We start from the raw sequence: 19,966 nt of genomic DNA on the forward strand, positions 1-19,966 counted from the left end.
TGTGTCAGAGCCAGAGCCAGTGCCAGTACCAACCGGCTTCAGCTTCCCCCTTGCGAGATTGGTCATTATAACACTGCAAAAAAAACAACCAATCGAATGGATGCAAAAGACTAGAATCTGAACCAGAAATGCACTATATATGTATATATTCCCTCTATCTTCTGGTTGAATTCTAAAAGACAATGAGAAATAAAAATATAAGGTCATCATAACATTGCTAAAACAACAGTACTGTATATTATTAGACATTGTATAGTGTTAAAATACCACCCCACATTTGTACATATTGTATTGTAAGCATGTCCTACACCCACTTAACCGTCATGTGACCATAGAGAAAACAAAACAGGTTTTTTTTTTCAATATTACTTTTTATTATTTAAGCATATATAGCCAGATGCTCAGTCAAATATTTTTTTTTATCTTATACATAATTGGTGGTCACCGAACACCAACGTGAGAAAACAGTGCTTGCAAAAGGGTTCAACCCCAGAATTCAAAACATACTGTATTCTTCAACTGTTCCCTCAGAAAAGCCAACATAGCAACTCAACTATTGCACTCAGTGTCGAGATAAAGTACCTTCACACCTTCATAACCGTACTTCATTTTGGGGTGATATCATTTCAGTAGGCCTGCTAGCACAGACATCACATCAACCTTCAGGCAAGGCAAAGCCCACAGCAGGAGTGCTTTCTCACAGAAACAATGTAAATTATGAGAGTATTTTGAACTGGTAGACCCACATCAAAAGCCAACACCAAAAAAAGAGTTGATCAAATAAAATGGCAGTTGTTGTGATCCCCAAATGATAATCAATATTACATCTTGCACAGAAACATAAAATAGTCCAAAGTAGGTTGAGTGTGTATCTGTTCCATCACAGGATTGGGAAAAAATAACTGTGCAAACACTCAACTGGTAACTTCAGCTAAAACTATTCCATGTCACATGAAAGATCACTACTGTTTTAGGAATGCATTCTCTTTCTCTCTAGTTCCAGAGGAGTGGTAACCCTTCAGTGAAAGGCGGTCTGCCGGCAGCGCTTGTCCTGGAGGAAGGGCCAGAGCACGTCTCGGATGGCCATCTTGAAGGGTGTGGGCTCCACGCTCAGGCCCAGCAGCTCTAGCCGCGAGCACTCCAGCTGAGCGTTCTGGGGCCGCTGCGCCCCTGCACCCGCAGGCTGCTCCGTCAGCTGGAGAAACACACACACACACAGACACAGACACAGACACGCACAGAGTTATTGCATACAGTACATGTCATATTACAGCATTCGCAACCAATGCACCACAAGCTCAGGCTAATAGCACCAAGGTCATAAACATGGAGGACCTTGGCTGAATTGTTTTTTTGTGCTAGATTTGTTGCAAGTCACATTTTAATTTCACTTCATAGTTTTCATTTTCATCTCCAGTTTCACATAATTCTTTAAAATTGTTACTCTGTTAGAAGATCACTAGCACTAACCTCAAATGCATTGGGTATTTGTATTAGGTCAGAGCCACACAAAAAACAATGCCATTTTGCAACACCCACACCCACTCCACTCAGAGTTGAGCCTCGTGCCATCAGGGAGGAGGTAGACTTTTCTTAAGCGGGCCAGGTTTAACAGATACCTAAGATAATTTGTCCCATTAGCTGTTGGGTTTCTTAACAAGTTATAGATCAACTTGCATTTGTTTATTATTGTTTATGATAAGACATTAAAGGGATACCAGGCAAGCCTGATGCTTTTTCTCTACAAAACTCCCCCTAGCATCTGTATGTGTCGATACGTGCGCGAGCCCTCGCTCGGTCTGAAGCTCTTTTCCTTTTCTTTGCATCTTCCGTCAAGGGTTTCCGCTGCTTATTCGCCGGCTCTGCCATTATACACATGTTTGCAACAAATCGCATTTTGTTAGCCTGCCTCTTTGCTGTAGATGCAGGATGTAAACTGATCCTGCTTCTCGCGATGTCTGAGACTTTGTGAGACTGCAGGTCGGTGGGTACGATACACTGAACTTGCAAGTGGGATATTCTTCTTACAGGCAGTAGGGACGGGCGAGAGAGTCTTCATTTGCCCTGTAATGAGTAATTTAAACATATACCGACTTACAAAGATGATTAATTAACACAAAAACGTTGCCTGGTGTCCTTTTAAAGACGATCCAATCCAATCAAACCATGTGCATCTCTACCTCTCAGTGCACATCTACAGTACAGGCCAAAAGTTTGGACACACCTTCTCATTCAGTTTCCTTTATTTTCATGACTATTTACATTGTAGATTCATCAAAACTATTAATGAACACATATGGAATTATGTACTTAACAAAAAATGTGAAATAACTGAAAACATGTCTTATATGCAAGTTTTTTTAAATAATACCATATTCAGCAAGCCATAACTTGACAAATATTCATCTGTGGGCCAAATAACTTTGCATTCATTTATAGTTTCGATGCCTTCAGTAGAAATTTAAAATGTAAATAGTCATGAAAATAAAGAAAACGCATTGAAATGAGAAGGTGTGTCCAAACTTTTGGCCTGTACTGTATACATATTCAGTATTTGCATGCATTTCAACACCAACAGCTTTTATGGTTGGTTAGCATGTGAGCTCGTAAGCAGGTTTATCATTTTAGGCCAATCAAATTAAGAATATGATAAACATGTGCTATGATTCATTCCACAGCCACACTTCTAGAGTTTTGTTCAGTACTGTCTACATCCTACTGAGGCCCATTTTATCTTTCAATACTTCTTGAATTCAATGGATTTGATGGCTCATGTAGATGTCCAGCCTTATTGACAGACTCCAGGTAATCAATGCACTGGTATGCCCTTTTCACATGGAATGGCTTTTCAGTTCTATACATTTCTGTTTTACTATTCTCTCATCATGGTGAGGTGTTTTGCAATAACACCAGTGAGGAAAATTGATCAATACCTCCCTCTACAGGGCGGGGGCTGTAAATGCAGGTCTGACTTCATAAAGTGTTAGATGTAAAAAGATGTAAATTTATCAAAATCCTGATTATGGCATTATTAGGGCTAGGCTGGAGGTAAAGAACAACTTGGTGCCATGTATAGGAACCAATCAAGTGTTCAGAGGAACCACACTGTCCCACTGAGCCCCCAAAGATTGCAGTGTCCACAAAAGAAGAAATGTGAAGCAAACACAAGGACACTGCTTGGGTAAATACAGAACAACTGATACAGTTATAGCGCTACTACGTTTGAGTTACTATTTTTGAAAGATACAAAAAAAATACATCGACTCAAAAGAAAGTAATGGTACAGAAAAAAATATGGTTGCACATACATTTTGTGATGACACACAAATTACATAAATTTAGCTGTGCTCTGCTGTGACCTGCGTTGTGTAGACAAGCAGTCTCACAGCAGACTTAAACTCATAGCCTTGGAGCTTGAGTCCGGTAGGAGGTGGGCGTGCTAGGAAGGATGCTAGAAACCATGGGCACTTGTGGTCTGTCGCTAGCACATCTCTTAAGGTATTGGGACGTCAAGTGAGGTGTACTCACTGCTCAGCACAGCACCCACTGACCACCATCACACATCCAAGAGGATACACTTTAGGGGCAGCCGTGGCCTATTGGTTAGCGCTTCGGACTTGTACCCAGAGGGTTGCCGGTTCGAACCCCAGACCAGTAGGAATGGCTGAAGTGCCCTTGAGCAAGGCACCTAACCCCTCGCTGCTCCCCTAGCACCGCTGTTGATGCAGGCAGCTCACTGCGCCGGGACTAGTGTGTGCTTCACCTCACTGTGTGCCAAGTGTGTTTCACTAATTCACGGATTGGGATAAATGCAGAGACCAATTTTCCCTCACGGGATCAAAAGAGTATATATACTTATACACCAACATGGCCAGGCAGATTCCTATGTCTGAGACACTGCTGTTGTAATACGCAAGGAAAATAAGACAGAGGAATATGAAAAACTCTTACCGGTATGAGGTGACTGCTGGGTAGATTAAAAGCATCTGCGATTGCACACGCTATCTCGTATTTGGTCATCTGCTCTTTACCGGAATAATGGAAGATGCCTTGCAATGAGGGCTCCTAGAAAAAAAGGCATAGATATTTTTTTTTAATACAGGGTTCGTACCCCTATTCCAAGATCAAATTCAAGCACTTTTCAAGCACTTTCAAGGTTCATTTTCAAGCTTTTCCAGCACTTTACAGCGGTGGCAAATGACATATTACACGAACATACTAACTCAAAATGATTTTTACTTTTTCATTTAGAGATGGTTTTAACAGAGAAAAGTGTGTTTCTTAATAGCAGGAACTCAAACTAATGTTAAGGCTCACTCTTTCATGACAGTCAAGACTGATTACCGTATTTTTTCCAGACTATAAGTCACACTTTTTTTCATAGTTTGGCTGGTCCTGCGACTCAGGTGCAACATATATTTATATATATGTTCTCTTCATGACACATTTTTTGACTGGTGCGACTTATACTCCGGTGTGACTTATATTCCTGAAAATACAGGTATGTCTCTTTCTTATATTCCGGAAAATACAGGTATGTCTCTTTCTTGCCTACAACTGCATGCAGACAGGCCTACATCTGTTATCATGAGCTACCAACCAGTAGGCTAGCAATGTGGAGATGTGACGTTGGGTGACATGAAGATGACGGAGTTGTCATATAATTGGATAAATCTAACTTCTTGCCAAACGGCACGATATGCATATGCATGGTGTTTTAATGTCCTTTCCACTTGTAGTAATAAGTATTAAACCACAAAACTGAGCTCCAATTGGTTTTGAGGATATTTCTACTGATCTCTGCTCCATCTTTAATTAAGAATGCTCTGCTTCTCCTCATCAGAGTAGTGAATGTTGCATTTATAAATTGCAGGGTCATAGGCTGCAGAGCTTTTACCTTCTGACACAGTGAGTGTCACATCTTGACTCTCACTCACTTGTGAGGGCCCTTTGCCTATTATTTCCCTATCTTCTCCTAACTCTTTCTCCTTATTTCCACCTTTCTGTCTGATTTCTCCTGTCTCCTGTGTAAATAACTGACCAATAATCAATATCATGCTTAGATAATATCCATATAAATATCTACTATTATCTACTATCTAGGCTACTATCTATATAATACTATTGGTCCAGACCAGACTCTGATATCTAATTTTCAGTGCAGGTTAGCTAGCTGCAACTCCACTGAATTTCAGCATAACATTTTGAGTAGGCCTTGAAGTCAGCCTTTGTTCAGGTCTGACGATTATTTATTTTGAACAATGGATTTGTGGGTATTGAAGTTTATTTGAGCTGCGTGTGAGTGTGTTGCGTTCGTTAGTTAGGACATAGCTCCGCGATAGCAGAGTCAACTCTACTTTCCTTTTGACATGTCAGAGGCTACAACTACATGTTGTGTGACGGTGCGTTGATGCAAGGATAATTGCTATTTTTAATTAATAAATACAACAAAATTTGAAGAAAGAAAGGTGACCTCTATGGTAAATACAGCCATAGACATGACTGGTGCGGTTTTGCATTCACATACCATAAAGTTTCATGTCCCTTTTCAACCTAACTTTCTCCTCGTCTTCCAATGATTGGAGCTAAGTAGCCTATTCAATAATATGTTAGCTTTAATGGCGACCTAGCTAGCAATGCATCATGACCCTACATGATTTCTGTTCAGCAGTCCGAAATAGCTGTTTTCTAACCAACACTCATTAAAACTCTCCGACTTTCTGCACCTAATAGGCTGAGCTAACTATTCCGTCAGATAGCCATTTGTGTCAAAAGAAATACACTTACAGCTGCTAGTTGGCTTTTGATAAGGGAACTCCAGTCTAGCTGCTAGTTGGCTTTTGATAAGGGAACTCTAGCTGCTAGTTGGCTTCTGATAAGAGAACTGTAGCTGCTAGTTGGCTTTTGATAAGGGAACTCTAGCTGCTAGTTGGCTTCTGATAAGGGAACTCTAGCTGCTAGTTGGCTTCTGATAAGGGAACTCTAGCTGCTAGTTGGCTTCTGATAAGGGAACTCTAGCTGCTAGTTGGCTCCAGGTGTGTGAAGCTCACTGACCTGCAGTCTCCTCTCGGCCATCAGCCTGCAGACGCGAGCCACATCGCTGCTGTAGGTGGGGAAGCGCTGCTGGCAGTGGTCGATGGTGCAGCTGTCGGCGCCCTCCTGTACGCGGTCCCACAGCACGGTGACCGCGCTCTCGTCCACACGCTCCACCTCGCCGTACAGGATGGGCACCCGCAGGATGGCAGCCCCTGGCACACACCAAAGCAAAATGCTTACATCACCCACCAGGAACAAATGTCATTATCCAATTAAAGACTAGCACAGCATAACATGCAGGCACATCAGTGGTACAATGTTATGCAACATTCACATCGGAGAAGTTGTGAACCTACTCACATCACACAATAAAACATAGATTAAGAACTGTCCCATTCTCCGTTGAAAAAAAGAGATTAAGAACTCAATGGGACTCTTCTGGTAAAATAAAGGATAATAAATAATATAAAAATAATTAAAATAAAATACAAAAAAAGAAAAGAAAACTTCAGTGAAAATCTCCAGTTAAAAGAGCTTTATCCTTAATGCACGGTCAGCAAACTGACCACAAGCCAAACAAACCGTTGTTTGGAATTGGATGATAATGTGAAATCAAGAGATGAGGGCAGATTACAGACCTGGGTTATGTCTCAGGACTTCCCGCTCTCCCTCCAGCTTGGATTTGCCATAGAGGTTTAAGGGGTTGGGGGCATCATTCTCCCCGTAGGGAGGGTTACGGCCATCAAATACATAATCAGTGCTGATGTAGATGAGGAAGATCCCAGCTGTAAGGTGATAAACAACATGCACAAGACAAGGTCGTAAATATTTAGACATTTTCTTCTGTTTCTAGTAGACAGCGCTTACAGACTAAAGTTCATGTGCCCGGTGTTATAGTGCATACAGAACACAAGTATTCACTTTCAACACAGCAGTAAAATAACAATTATGAGAAGACATCTGTTATTCAACAACAGTATGTATGTTCGAGTGTACCGGTATATGGACTGGTAGTCTACCAGATCCTAATTTGCCATAAGGAACACCATGCCACTGCCACATGTCATCATGTCTTGAGATTAAAACTGGTTCGACTGACCTGTCTCTTTAGCCAGAGTGGCTGATGTGTGGACATTGAGGTTGAAGGCAGCTTCAGTGTGGCGTTCCACAACATCTGGCCTCCTCTCTGCCGCACAGTGCACAATCACATGGGGCTGGAAAAAAACAAACAATAAAGTATATGTGAGTAAAAATCTATTATATATACAAGGAAGTTTATTGTCACATGCATATAGTTACTGGATTTAAGAAATGCAGTGAAATTATGGGGGGGGGCACCAACAAGGAGCATATATGTGTGTGTGTATAGTATAGATCACATATATTTCTGGGGATAATACTTGATGTATGTCTTAAACAACATACCTGAAACTGCTGGATTAATGACCGCAAGGCCTCCTCATCCAGTAAATTGCACTTGAGAAAGCGAGGCCGTGCCCGTGAATAGCCAGTACCCAAAGCATCCCAGGCATTGTTCTGGAACTCTTTATACACAGCCCGTCCAAGTAGGCCTGTGGCACCTGTTATTAGCACACGTCTGTATGGGATGGCCACATTCTCCTGTAAAAAGAACCACCACAATTTCCAACACTATACCTGTGCTTCAAGTTACTTCAAAGTTGCATGCACTGAAACTGTGTCAAGTATCTCCCCATCTCACTATACTGAGTTTAACATGCAATTAGAAACAGATAATCTGCAAGCACTGATTCTCTTTATGTAAGAGCAGAAAACACACATGGCACAGCGATTTGCCAATCTGTGGTGTGTAATCTGGGATAATCTATTCAGTCAGAAATATCTTTGGAACCTAGATTCCAGCATCATCTGCTAGGCAAATATACACGTTTAGAATTGAGAGGGATAAATTTGGATGTTTATCTGTTGTCATTTGTTTATGACTTGATGGAGGAACAACGTGATTCAGCCACACAAGAACCTGTGAAACTGCACCAAAAAGACACCCATTACATAACACACTCGCAGAGTAAGAGTCCACAAACTATAAGGAGTTATAGCTTGTACAATTGTCATTTCAGCAGCATAAATAATCATCATGGCAGCCAAGCAGACATAAAGAATGAGAGACCCTTTCGCGACCACTGCATTGAATATAGGGTGCAGAAAGAGGTCCACCCACTGAATATTTACAAACCATCACCTATATCCTGTCAATTCCGGTGCGTTTTCCAAAGCAGCAAAACACATCTCTCCACTCTAGATAATGTTAGTTCAAATATAAATGATGACACATAAACGTTTTTTTTTACTTCTTAAAAGAAACGTAATGATCACACGACATACATTTATTTTTCATTGAGCTGCTAGCTAGCATGCACGTGTTGGTACTGAGCACCGTTTAAATGATAAAGCTCACCTTTATTAATTCCACGTGCCCTGGAGTAAATAGAATCTTAAATTCAGTTTCTTTCTCACACATTTCTATGTCACGACAGTAGAAACTCTCATACCTTCGTAAGAAAAACGATTCAGAAATCAGGTTATTTCTGATGCGCAACTGAGTTCAGACCGTCCAGGGGGCAGTCTGAACGGTGCAACAATAACTACCACCACCAAAACTTCCGGGTGATATCAGAAAATGGAACTTCAAAACAAAGGTCTTTCCTTTTGACCTCAAGTATTCATACTAATCTACGATTTTTTTCTAATCACCTTCCATTTATTTTAAGTTCTGTGTACAACCCATGGTTTGCATGTACTGTAGAAACATGGCAAAAGAAAAAAAAAAGAAGAAAAAAAATTGCATTCTAGGTTTATTTTGATTGACATGTCATTAACAGCTACTGTTCGTTAATTACCATCTTTGTCTGTTATGCAGCCAAAAATTGACACAGTTGACACATACATTGTCCACGACCACCACCTTTCTTTCTTTAAGGAATAGTCATCAGTAATAGACGCAATATGTCTATGCGTGGCGGACAGGCAGTGTGTGTGTGTGTGTGTGTGTGTGTGTGTGTGTGTGTGTGTGTGTATATATATATATATATATATATATATATATACAATGCTATAATAAAATCGTCATTATAGCATTGACAGTATGGATAAAGCCATCATATAGTTGTGAGCTTTATGAGCTTTAACTAATTATATTGAATAGCGCCTTCACTACTTTCACAACCATCATTTCTGCAATGTATCTACGCAGATTATGATCTTTCTTTTATGGTATGGATGTCCCTGGTACCTGATACCTTTTCGGTTGCAACTACTTTGCAGTCTTATTAATCACTGGTCACTAGATACAACATCGAAATGCAATAACCACGAGGAATAAAGGACGCTTCTTTGTATCACTTTCTGGGTAGTCAGCTTCGCCACTCATTCCAAATCGAGCCAGCCCAGATCCTGTCAGCTAAATTTGCTAATTCGCAAACATGGAACAAACTGCACACCTTAAATCAGCGCTTCGGCACAGACCACGATGAACACTTCTAAGCACAGGAGTAGTATGCCTACTAAACGATACATGGAGAACCTCAATGCTTCAGGAGTGCACGATATGAGGAAGCTGCTTACGTAGTACTAATACCTTAACGTTACAGCTAACGTTAGTCGCACCTCCTACACAAAGGCTTACATGTCATATCTAACTGTCTCAATGTTACCAATACTTTTCATTACCTCAAAGTCCGCATACTCATATAAAGGCATATTTTCCTGCACTCGATTCATTCAACAATCCGGATATGTCAGTACTAGCCATAAACAGAAAAAGATAGGTAATAGCACTAGCTCGTATAAAATCATTCATGAGAACAGTTTCTGCGTTTCAGTTGCGCATGCACGGACGGCAGTCCTGCATGTGAAGCACTATCAAAACAATGAAAAATATATTATTTTAAATATATTTGAAATATCTTTGTCATATCAAATAATCTTAAAACTAAAGCAACAACGTGATATCACTCTTCACATCAACCCATTTAGAGCGGACTCATTTATTGGATGTAGTTCAAACAATCAACTCAAGAGAGCAAGAGAGGCTAGTAAACATTTTAATGACCTATAACTGCTAGCACATATTTTCTTTGACTCTGGGGAGTTATCCAGTCCATTAATTTCCAAAAAATGTTTTAAAGGTATTCTTCCCTTTCATAACTAACACTATTTTATTGTTAAAATTGAATTACTCCCTACAATGCCCAAGATACTGTTACCCTCATTGACACTAATTTCTGAATGTGCAAGTCAGGGTCATACCTGCTGTGCTTTTGTGGTTGAGGTAGAATGCAACATTTCACCAATAAAAGCAAGAGGCAAGTATCAACCTTAAATGTTTTTTCAATGAGTGTGTACAGTGTCTTGTGAGTACAGTGAGTGTGCTGTGTCCTGTGTAGTATCCCTGTAGGCCAGGGAACCCTACAGTGCATGCCACCTAAACATTTATGTGACGATCACATCTGGTATGTTTCTTTTCCTCAAAATGCTATGGGAAACCAACGGCGCTGCACTTTCACTGCATACAGCTATGTTTTGAGAAGTGGAACTGTGAGGGGAAACTTTCAGCATTCAGCAAGATGTTCTTGTTTGTTGTGCTTGTTAATGGGTTTGTACACTGAATACAAATTGGGCTGGATGATCATTTTAATGAGTTATAGTTTTAAAAAGACACTCAAAATAGGGTTACCACACGTTCTGGTTTTCCCGGGATTGTTCTCTTTTTTTTAATGTCTGTCCCGGAAAATTGATCATCTTTCCCGGGACACTAAATATCCCATTTTTTGGTGCAAAGGCACTTCTATTTTTTTTAAGTATTCCCTAGTTTCACTTTCAATAAAACCTACGTTCCACTCCTGCAATCCTACTATTTTTCTTAACTTATCTTGATTGTATCCTGCTGTCAGAGGCAGGCAAGCGCTTATTTGATTGGTTGTAATGCAGACCTGCAAAACGAAAGTTTACCTTAACCATCAGCATCACCTAACAACTACCGGCCGCACGCAGCAAGCATGAATGCCCCGGATTTTCACAAATCAAATGTGGCAACCCTAACTCAAAACAGAGATATTATTTTTGTGCTTTTTATTACTCAATGTACAAACATCACACCCCCCCACCCCCTCAAATGAATTAGAGTAACAGGATGTATAAACTCCCATAGCTCTTGTAACACAGAAGAGACATAGCCCACTCCATCCTCCTTACTGTGGCTCACATAAAATTACACCGTAAAACCTGCACCTCACCTCAAACCAGTCATTACTGTATATTAACCCCTACTGGCAAAGAAAAGGTTGCAGCCAACACCAAGTTAAAGCAGGGTATTAATGTTTCCATCTTACAGATGGTATTCTGACCAGTTATCATCAACATAGATTCATTTAAATCGTTAAAATCTACATATCTATGTAGATTTCAACTTTATCCATCACACCATGCGTTTTCTCTATAGGAATTCAAAGAAGAGGATATCCAGACAATAATCCTCTCCGGGGTCAAACAACTCATGCTTTCTCCCTCCATGGAAACAAAACAGCCTGGTCAGCTCATATGTCCATCACAAACTGGCTGTCATCAGCTGTAGAAAGAGAAAAAAGTGGAGGATCAGGACTCTCAGAACTTCATACAGTTAGCCCAGGTCACTGAGCCATTCCTCCTCAGAACATACAACAAACACATTGCCAAATGAGTCATTCCTCATGTGAGAAATGGGAGCTTTGCCAATCAAGCAAATCAGATGTATCTCTGTTTACCTTTCTCACTGATTACACTGCTCAGTCAACCTTGAAACTTGCCATGTGCTCATATGCCTACTAGGTCTTCTAAGAATTAATTTATTTCCACGGGCCAAAAAAAAAAAATGTGGACTTAAAAATCAATGCTTGAGGTTTCTGCCTAAGGCTGTGGTTTAACAAGTCTTTCACGTGCACATACACACTAATCTGACACCTATGTGCCTGAACATGTGTGAGAGCAGTCAGGTGTCTGTGAGGCTGCTGGATGGTAGAGGGAGAAGCAGTCTCACCTGCGACGTCTTTGCCGCTTTCATCCTGTTCTTCCAGTTTCCCCATGGGGTGCTGCGTGGGCATGGTGACCCCAGGTATCTGGGGTAAACAGGAAGGAGGGGTGCGTGCCAGTGGAGAGTTCCTACAGTGCAGCAGGAACTTCCGGTCATAGATAATTCTGGTTCCTGTTGGGAATTGGTTTTTTGTTTTTTATTTTTTTTGCCAGAGCACAGAATTAATTGCAGTAGATGGCTAAAGCAAATAGAGAATGTCTGATCAGGTGACAGTTTGTCTGCAGTTCATCTGCTTTTCAAATCGGAATTCCTATTCACAAATCCACACATTGTATATCACGGCAAAGTTGTTACACCACAAGATATGATACTTTGATGCTAAGTATTACTTCCAATGACAATTTATACGTGTGACACGTCATCACATTAATGCAAAACTTCCCCTTTCTAGCTGAAGTGAAACTGAAGGCTGCACGATAGCATTAGCAAAAAAAGATCTTGTGTACTTTGATTAATCGTGTCTGCAGCCTCAATCTAAAAAGAACATTCTCAACAAATGCTCAATTTCAGTTCTCTGGCTTATCACAGTTTGAAATTACTTTAAGTCCTACAGCCTTCTGCTTGCAAATCATTGTTAGGCCCGCCAGGGAGAATGGCGAAATACGTTAAACTAACGTTAAAGTTTCTCATAAGACTGATGGCACTCTTCAGTGTCACTTAACTTACCTCCAGGTGTCGTGGAGAAGAGAGTTCCTCCGGGAGTCTGACCCAAAGGCTCTGGCAGCTGTGTCCAGTTTTCTGGGGGCACTACTCGACTTGGAATAGGACAGCTTGACACAACGGTGCCGTTGGAGTACATTTTTGAGCTAAGATGTGAAGGAATCTTCAGAACTACGTCTTAGCTGTTATGAATAAATGCTGTTCTTCAACACGACTAAACCCTACCACCAAAAAAACCTTAGGAGTTGAAGAGCCGTGCTTTACTTACAGGGAACGTATGATGCAGAGACGCTGCTTCATGTGCAGAGAAGACCACGTGCCAGAGATATAGGAAAACAGAGTTAAGGGGCGGGGCTATGTGTGGTGTCGCAATCGTCTGTTGAGTGAGGTCATTGTTTGTGTATCGTGCTTGTATCTGGTGTGTAAACATCCTTGTACTGCACACCATTCTGCACTTCAGTTTCAACAAGCCACCACATACTGTTGTTAATGATCACCGTGCCACGTAGTATTAATGCACTACATACAGTAATCTACAAGACTTTTTATAAACTCGTGACCGCTTAATCGTGGCAAGGAAATGTTGACTGCACCCATTTTTTTGGCTTTGTATAATAAATGGCTCACTTCAGGGTTGGATGTTACAGCAATAGGTTTCAGGTTCTGCAACTCATATTAGTGTTATGACACTTGTAAAACAGTGTTGCCAGCCGCTGCAACTGACTTCCTGTTCACTCCCAGTGAAGGTTAAATGTGTTAAGGCTCTCAAACAGACCTTTGACATTTTGCAAATCTGTCAGGCATATCACATTAAGTTATAGTAATCCATCTGTTACAGACAAGTTACTTATGAAGTATGAATATCAAGGTACAGTAACTGTACAACCAACAGACCAGGGGGGTATTCCAAGTACGTGGTTTAGTGACTAACCTGGGTTAAGTTAACTCAGTAAGGGGTAAACCTCCTAATAGAAGAGCTGTATGGCTTCATTCTCCTACCAAAACAATGCCATAGGGTTCTTGTTGTAGGAGGTTTACCACTTACTCTTAGTCAACTTACCCAGGTTTGCCACTAAACCACGTACTTGGCATACCCCCCTGGTACTTGTCAATTTCATCACTGCCCATCAAAGAGCGAGTTCTTCAGACAAACTAAAGAAACAGACTTGTAGCGTATTTAATACAGACAAACAGTACAGTGACCACAGTTTTTTAAAGTTGATTATTTGGTACACCTAGCTTGGCTTGAATCACTTTAAATGGGATAGTATGCATATATAGATATCTAGATTATATAGTAATATACAGACAAATAGCTATAGAGTATTTATTAGATGTGTTGGAAGTCTCTACCTTTACGGTCCAACAAAGTGAAACCTCTTGCCCTATGCATGCGGCTGTCACACTAAACTCTGGCCATCTAATCCATCTATTGCCCCACTGACCAAAAACAAGTACAGACACAAAATAAAACACCCCAAAAACCCATTAACCAGCAGAGCGTATGATTTTTTTTCCCCCAATGACAGCCAAGACAGCTGGTGTTACTGAATATCTTAATGAACATCTTTATTGAATATTAAGGTAAATATTTCACATTAATACAGGCTACATAAAGTAGAGCCACTATACGACATGAAATTTACTCTCATTTTTTAACCCTTTTTTCAGTATGTAAACAATTATACATGTATTTACCTTTCTAAAGGTCTGATTTCTCTCTGTGAGTAATCATCTAGGTCATGGCTAGGTATAAATAGTGCACAGACCTACTGAGCCCTCCAGCCCCACTATACGTGGGCTTCTTATCTCAAAATGGCTATACTATGCAGAGAATGTATCCTGTTAAACAGGCAGTTGGTTTGTTCATAGACAAGAGTAAATGCTTTAAAGCCCACGCCAGAGGTTTTTTTTTCCTTTCCGTCTTTCTGTCTGTCTCTTTGTTTTCAGTCAGGCACATCAAAAGGTGTCTAAGTCAATTTTTAAAGTATAATTTTGCAATTTGGGGATACGCTTAGGTTAAAGTCTTCAGTCACTGAGTAAATCTTGTTTTTCTAATTTAATTCTTTTCTTTTTCCTACTTTCCTCTCACTGGTCCTACTATTTACCAGCTGGGTTTGTGTTTAGTTGACATGATTCAGGTGTACACTTCCAACACGAGGAGCCCAGGCGCTGGTCCAGACCTGCAATGACAAGATCTCATCAGAAAAACAGCATCCGCAATCAAACCACAACTGATATTGAATTGGGCTACAGAGACCATTGCTTTCAATAAAATGGCATCTAACTATGAGTGATATATTGGTATTAAACCACCATGCTCTGTGGCACTGCTTAACTGCGCAAACACAGTAGGGAATGCTTGCAGAGAGAAAACAATAGCTTGCTTTATCATACCAAGCTCTGTGGGTCCAAAGCTCCTACCTGCTGAGGATCGGAGTTCTCGGCCGAGTTGGGCACCACTTTGAGAATAGGGTTCCACGCAGGGTCGGCGGCATGCAGACCATTGTACATGGGGCCCCCTGGGGCCTCTGCCAACGGGGGGTGAGGGGGCATCATCGTGTTGCCGTACACAGACATGGGCAAACCCTAGCGAGACACCAAAGCCAGAAGAATCGGTGAAAATCAACAGGAGAGTCTGTGGTAATTGTTTATTGCCATCATGTTATTATATTCTAAATCACTTTGGATAAAAGTGTCTGCTAAGTAAACATATTAGTTGGAGGCCGGCGGTGCTGTCGAACCTTGGGGAAATCCATGTAGTTGGTGGGCACGGGCTGGTGGAAGGTGTTGGATGGGGCCACGATGCCCGTGTCGTCACGCTCCATGGCCTGGTGCTGGGAGAAGGCGGACTGGTCAGCCAGCTGCTGGGGCATCATGTGCCCTCCCATCAGCGGCTGGGACCACCCAGCCATGGGCTCTGCAGAGGAGAACACACCAGAAAGACGCCACATCAGAACACACTACCCACTATCTGCTGGAATACCAAGGACTCATTTAAATGACAGGCAAAGGACAAAATTCTGGCATAACTGAAGCTCAGTGTCACTATTAACCACCCCTACACTAAACTGTACTAAAGCCAAAACTTACGGTAGAGTGAACGACCGTCTATCAATCTGTCTTTTTTTTTTTTTTGAACTCACCAGTGGCGCTTCCCACACCAAAGGACCAGATGCCTCCCTGCCCTACATTTGACGTGTAGCTGGCGGGCAGGATGGTATGGTTGACCGAGCCGGTCTGCCGTATGCGGGCCAGACGCTCCGTCCCGATGGGCGGGGGCACTTTACGGTCCTGCTGGCTGGCACTGCTGATGGCCTTCGCCTGGATCTGCGGCATGACGGCGGCCGTGCAGTGAGGAGACGCGTTCCCCGTGGACACGGAGGGCACTGGAGACTCACCTAATGGGGAACACGGAGACAAGAGAGCACGCGGTGACTCACTGGGACTTACGGCGGCCCGATAGGCACTTTGGGAGGCATTTCTCTGGGCTACTGTTCCATTAGGGAGGTTAATGATGGATGGATGGATGGATGAATAAATGACTAGATAACAAGGACAAATGGATGGACAGATGAACGGATGGATGCCCTTGCCTCGGATTCTCTTGCAGGAGGACGAGGCGCCCCAGGGCAGGGGGGAGAAGTGCTGGCGGCTGAAGGAGGGGGGGCCCACCGGGGCCGAGCCCTGCAGGAACACCGGGCTGCCCGTGATGCTCGTGGTGAAGCTGGTGAGTGCCGTGGAGGACGACATGCCCGAGTTGCCCGTGGGATCCACATGGTGCATTCCTGAGTGGACACACAAGGCACGTCACGTGTTCAGTGTGCACTCCACCACTGAGATACATTTATATGCGAGCGTACATTTCAAAACAGCAAAAGTCTAAGATCTAATACGAAAATTCTGGTTTAATCAAAAAGGCTGTTATCAAGGATGATATTTTAAGATGGATACTGAAATTGAGAACTGGCTTTTACTGAAATGATGTGATTACACTTAAGATGTGATCAAATCTACAGTAGAATATGAGCAATATGATCTTTTTTGCAGTAATGTGGAATTGCAATTTACCAACAGAGGTTTCATTTTAAGAGTGTGGGGTGGTAACATTTCTCACCAATGGGGCTGTGTGTGGCCATCTTCTGAGGGGCACAACGGTAGCCTGGCGCCTTGGAGTTGTCGCCCTGGTTCATGACACCGTCCAGCTGTCCGGCATCGTCCACATAGGCGGGCGGGGCGTTGTAGGTCTGCTCCGGAGGGGTCCGGTTGGGCAGCTGGCAGCCTCCCCACACCTGGTTGTGGCCCACCTGATTGCTCTCGAAGATGCTCCCAAAGTGATTGAAGAGGTTGTTGGGGCCGAAGTTGGGCGGCATCTGGGCTTTAGCTCCATGGGGGTGCATGTGGGAGCCGTTCATCATGCCCACATTGTGGGTGGAGGTGGGCAGAGGAGGTGGCGCCATGCGAATGGGGGACTGGTTGGGCTGAGGCTTGTGCAGCTCCTGTGGGGGGCCAGGGGGTACAAACACGGCCTGCTGCTCCTGCATGGGCACTCCGGCGCCGATGGGGTAGACGGAGGCGGCGTTCTGCACACGATGCGATGCGCCAGGCGCAGATGTGGTGTAATGAGACACGGTACCACTGATGTTGGTGTGGATGCTGTTATGGTTGCTGGTGGGCAAGGGCCGAGAGACTGGCAGCGGAGCACAGGCCTGGGAGACAGCGACAGCACCGGAGTCGCCAGCCGAGAAACCCGAGGGCATCTGCTGCCGGACGTCTCCCTGGGTGGGCTGGGGCGTCGGGGAGGACCGTAGGGGCGCCGCGGCGACGGGGCCCTCAGGTTGGGTGGAGGCAGCGGCCGTGGACAGCTCGACCAGGGGCTTGTCCTTGCCGTTGGAGAAAGTGGGCTCCATCTTGCTGGGTGTGTGCTGTTGTTGCTGCTGCTGTTGTTGTTGCTGCTGCTGCTGCTGCTGTTGTTGTTGTTGTTGTTGTTGTTGTTGCTGCTGCTGCTGCTGTTGCTGCTGTTGTTGTTGTTGCTGCTGCTGCGCAGGGGAGGTGAAGGAGGCTGGAGGGAGCGGCGGGGTCCTGCGCACGGTTGGGGCGAAGGTCACAGGCGTGGCGGGATGCTGGGCCGGGGCTATAGCCGCAGACGGCTGAGCGGACCCAACCTTGGGCTCGGCGAAAAGCTGCTTCCTGGCGGAGGAGGGCATGTGTGTGCCAGGGGCAGCAGACGTAAGCGGAGGGGCCATGGAGATGGGCGTGGTGGGGGCGGCGCCGGCGGAGGGAGACGCGTGCTCAGGGTGGGCGCTGCCAACTGGCGAGGGCCGAGGAGCGGTCGTGCCAACGCCGCCGTTGTGTTTGGGCGAGCCACTGGCGCTCCCCGGGCTCACAGGGCGCACCGGGAACGGGCCCCACGTGTTGGGCGAGGGCGTGAAGGTGCCGCCGAACTGCGCCATGGGCAGCCGCGGGTGGCGGATCTGCTGCATGGCCAGCAGAGCCAGCTGGGGGTGCGTGTAGGCCAGGGGCAGGGAGACGAAGGGAGGCCGCACGCCTGGCGCCGACGACATGTTCTTCCCCAGTTTGCCCCCTTGCTGGGCACTGGCAGCAGCCGCGGACTGGAAGGACAAGGCAGAGGGCGGCACGGCAGGGGGTAGCCCCCTGGAGCTGGCCACGGTGGTGCTGGAGGCCGTGGAGGTGGTGTGCGTGGAGCCCATCCGGGTGCTCGTGCCGGGTTGCCGAATGTGATTGCGCGGGATCAAGTCCTCCAGCTCCTTGGCTGGGTCCTGGATCAAGGCATTGATCAGCTGCACGGCATGTCGAGTGGACTCTGTGCCTCCCCTAGAGAAACAGAAACCATAATAATTATAATCATTATGGACCCTTTCAAGAGAGTTCTATTATCAGCATCATAGTTGGCCCCACAAGACTTCCTTTTTAACATTCCATATGTTATCTTAATGCAGAGGAAGTAGATTGGGGCCCAAATAGAATGTTCAAGCATTGTTTGTGTTTACCTTGTTGAAAGGGTCTATATTCACACAGAGCCTTTCAAGAAACCCAAGGATGCATCAGAACAACATTAACCATTCCCTGCACATGCTCATAGTCTTATTCCAATTCGTAAGGCGGAATAATGGCAGTCACAACAAATGCTTTAAAAAAGGAAAGAAAGAGTGATAGAAATATGGTGGATTTTCACCTGATTGTGATCATTCTCTCCCCGTTCTTGTCCTTCTGTTTGTCCACGTCGATGTGCGCACCCGTCACGTCCTGGATGGCCGTGACGTTGCAGCCTCCTCTGCCCATGATACGGGAGACCACAGAGGCCGGGACCGAGAGCTTCTTCGATCTGGAGACAGAGCAACTGTCAGGACAGTTCATCAATTACTGAGTTTGATAGCCATCACATCACATCACATCACATCACTCAAAAGAATCTGTTCTGCCAAGACTAATTTCCAAAAGAAATCTATATTTTTATGTATGCAACAACCATACACCTGAACTAGAGATCAACTGTCTTTAGCACTACATGTTCTCTATACTACGTTCTTTTTTTGAGAGCAAAACTACTTTGTACGTTATTATTTTCCACCATAATCGTTCTCAGCTTACCTGCGGACAACTTCTTTCCATCCGTCCTCTCGCTTCTGACCCCTTTTGGGGCTGGTGAGGTTCATCTTGTTGTTTGGTGAGGTGATGGGCAGTGAGTTTGTCTTCACAGATGAGAACGAAGAACTGTGAGACTCCACATCATAGACCCTGGGGAAATATAGTGTCATGTTTATACAGTGACAGGCTGACACTATGCCCAACACCATATTCCCCAATGGGCTTGTGTAGTGATGCACCGATGTGAAAATTGTGGCCGATACCGATATCCGATATTAATTTTGCTGTTATGGCCGATACCGATATTTACCGATGTCGATATATCTGTATAGAAAACACATTCTTATGATAATCAAATAAAGAGCTATTTTCCAAAATGCATTTTTTTAAATAACGTTTCAATAGCCTACCTTAGAACACCAGAGGATTACAATATAATAGAATATATCTGTATTATTTTATATCCTGAGAGAAAGAGAGAATACTGAATGTCTGATATTTATGACAGCACTTTATGCAGATTAGCCTATAGGTATGGCACACTATAGGCCTACT

At 43.8% G+C, this 19,966-nt stretch overlaps 3 protein-coding genes across 11 annotated transcripts in view; all 3 read right to left on the bottom strand.

The window, feature by feature from the left end:
- Positions 1-369: 369 nt before the first annotated feature.
- Positions 370-10,986, bottom strand: mat2b (methionine adenosyltransferase II, beta). 2 transcript variants are annotated; one of them, XM_042094050.1, is made up of 7 exons: positions 9,745-10,986; positions 7,462-7,656; positions 7,136-7,250; positions 6,675-6,821; positions 6,055-6,248; positions 3,952-4,065; positions 370-1,195 (listed from the first exon to the last, which is right to left on the bottom strand). In XM_042094050.1, the coding sequence occupies exons 1-7, from the start codon at positions 9,793-9,795 to the stop codon at positions 1,019-1,021; spliced, it is 993 nt and encodes a 330-aa protein (XP_041949984.1). In that variant the 5' UTR covers positions 9,796-10,986; the 3' UTR covers positions 370-1,018. The 2 variants fall into 2 exon arrangements, with proteins under 2 accessions (XP_041949984.1, XP_041949983.1); XM_042094049.1 differs by lacking the exon at positions 9,745-10,986 and adding an exon at positions 8,474-9,046.
- A 144-nt stretch (positions 10,987-11,130) lies between these two features.
- Positions 11,131-13,132, bottom strand: LOC121710114 (eukaryotic translation initiation factor 4E-binding protein 3-like). The gene is made up of 3 exons (XM_042094063.1): positions 12,809-13,132; positions 12,089-12,253; positions 11,131-11,641 (listed from the first exon to the last, which is right to left on the bottom strand). Exons 1-3 carry the CDS (start codon positions 12,939-12,941, stop codon positions 11,610-11,612), a joined length of 330 nt encoding a protein of 109 aa, XP_041949997.1. The 5' UTR covers positions 12,942-13,132; the 3' UTR covers positions 11,131-11,609.
- A 1,214-nt stretch (positions 13,133-14,346) lies between these two features.
- The window catches only part of ankhd1 (ankyrin repeat and KH domain containing 1), a 38,343-nt gene continuing 32,723 nt past the window's right edge, over positions 14,347-19,966 (bottom strand). For 5 of the 8 annotated variants that reach the window (XM_042093983.1, XM_042093985.1, XM_042093984.1 and 2 more), the window contains 8 exons: positions 19,415-19,561; positions 18,999-19,163; positions 16,920-18,637; positions 16,399-16,590; positions 15,949-16,203; positions 15,547-15,722; positions 15,227-15,391; positions 14,347-14,985 (listed from right to left, as the gene is read on the bottom strand). In XM_042093983.1, the coding sequence (XP_041949917.1) occupies positions 14,926-14,985; positions 15,227-15,391; positions 15,547-15,722; positions 15,949-16,203; positions 16,399-16,590; positions 16,920-18,637; positions 18,999-19,163; positions 19,415-19,561 (2,878 nt within the window). In that variant the 3' untranslated portion in view covers positions 14,347-14,925. The remainder of the gene's footprint in view (positions 14,986-15,226; positions 15,392-15,546; positions 15,723-15,948; positions 16,204-16,398; positions 16,591-16,919; positions 18,638-18,998; positions 19,164-19,414; positions 19,562-19,966) is intronic. The other 3 variants (XM_042093987.1, XM_042093986.1, XM_042093982.1) reach the window with 1 other exon arrangement.

This window comes from Alosa sapidissima, chromosome 5, assembly GCF_018492685.1.
Source record: "Alosa sapidissima isolate fAloSap1 chromosome 5, fAloSap1.pri, whole genome shotgun sequence".
Classification (NCBI taxonomy): domain Eukaryota; kingdom Metazoa; phylum Chordata; class Actinopteri; order Clupeiformes; family Clupeidae; genus Alosa; species Alosa sapidissima.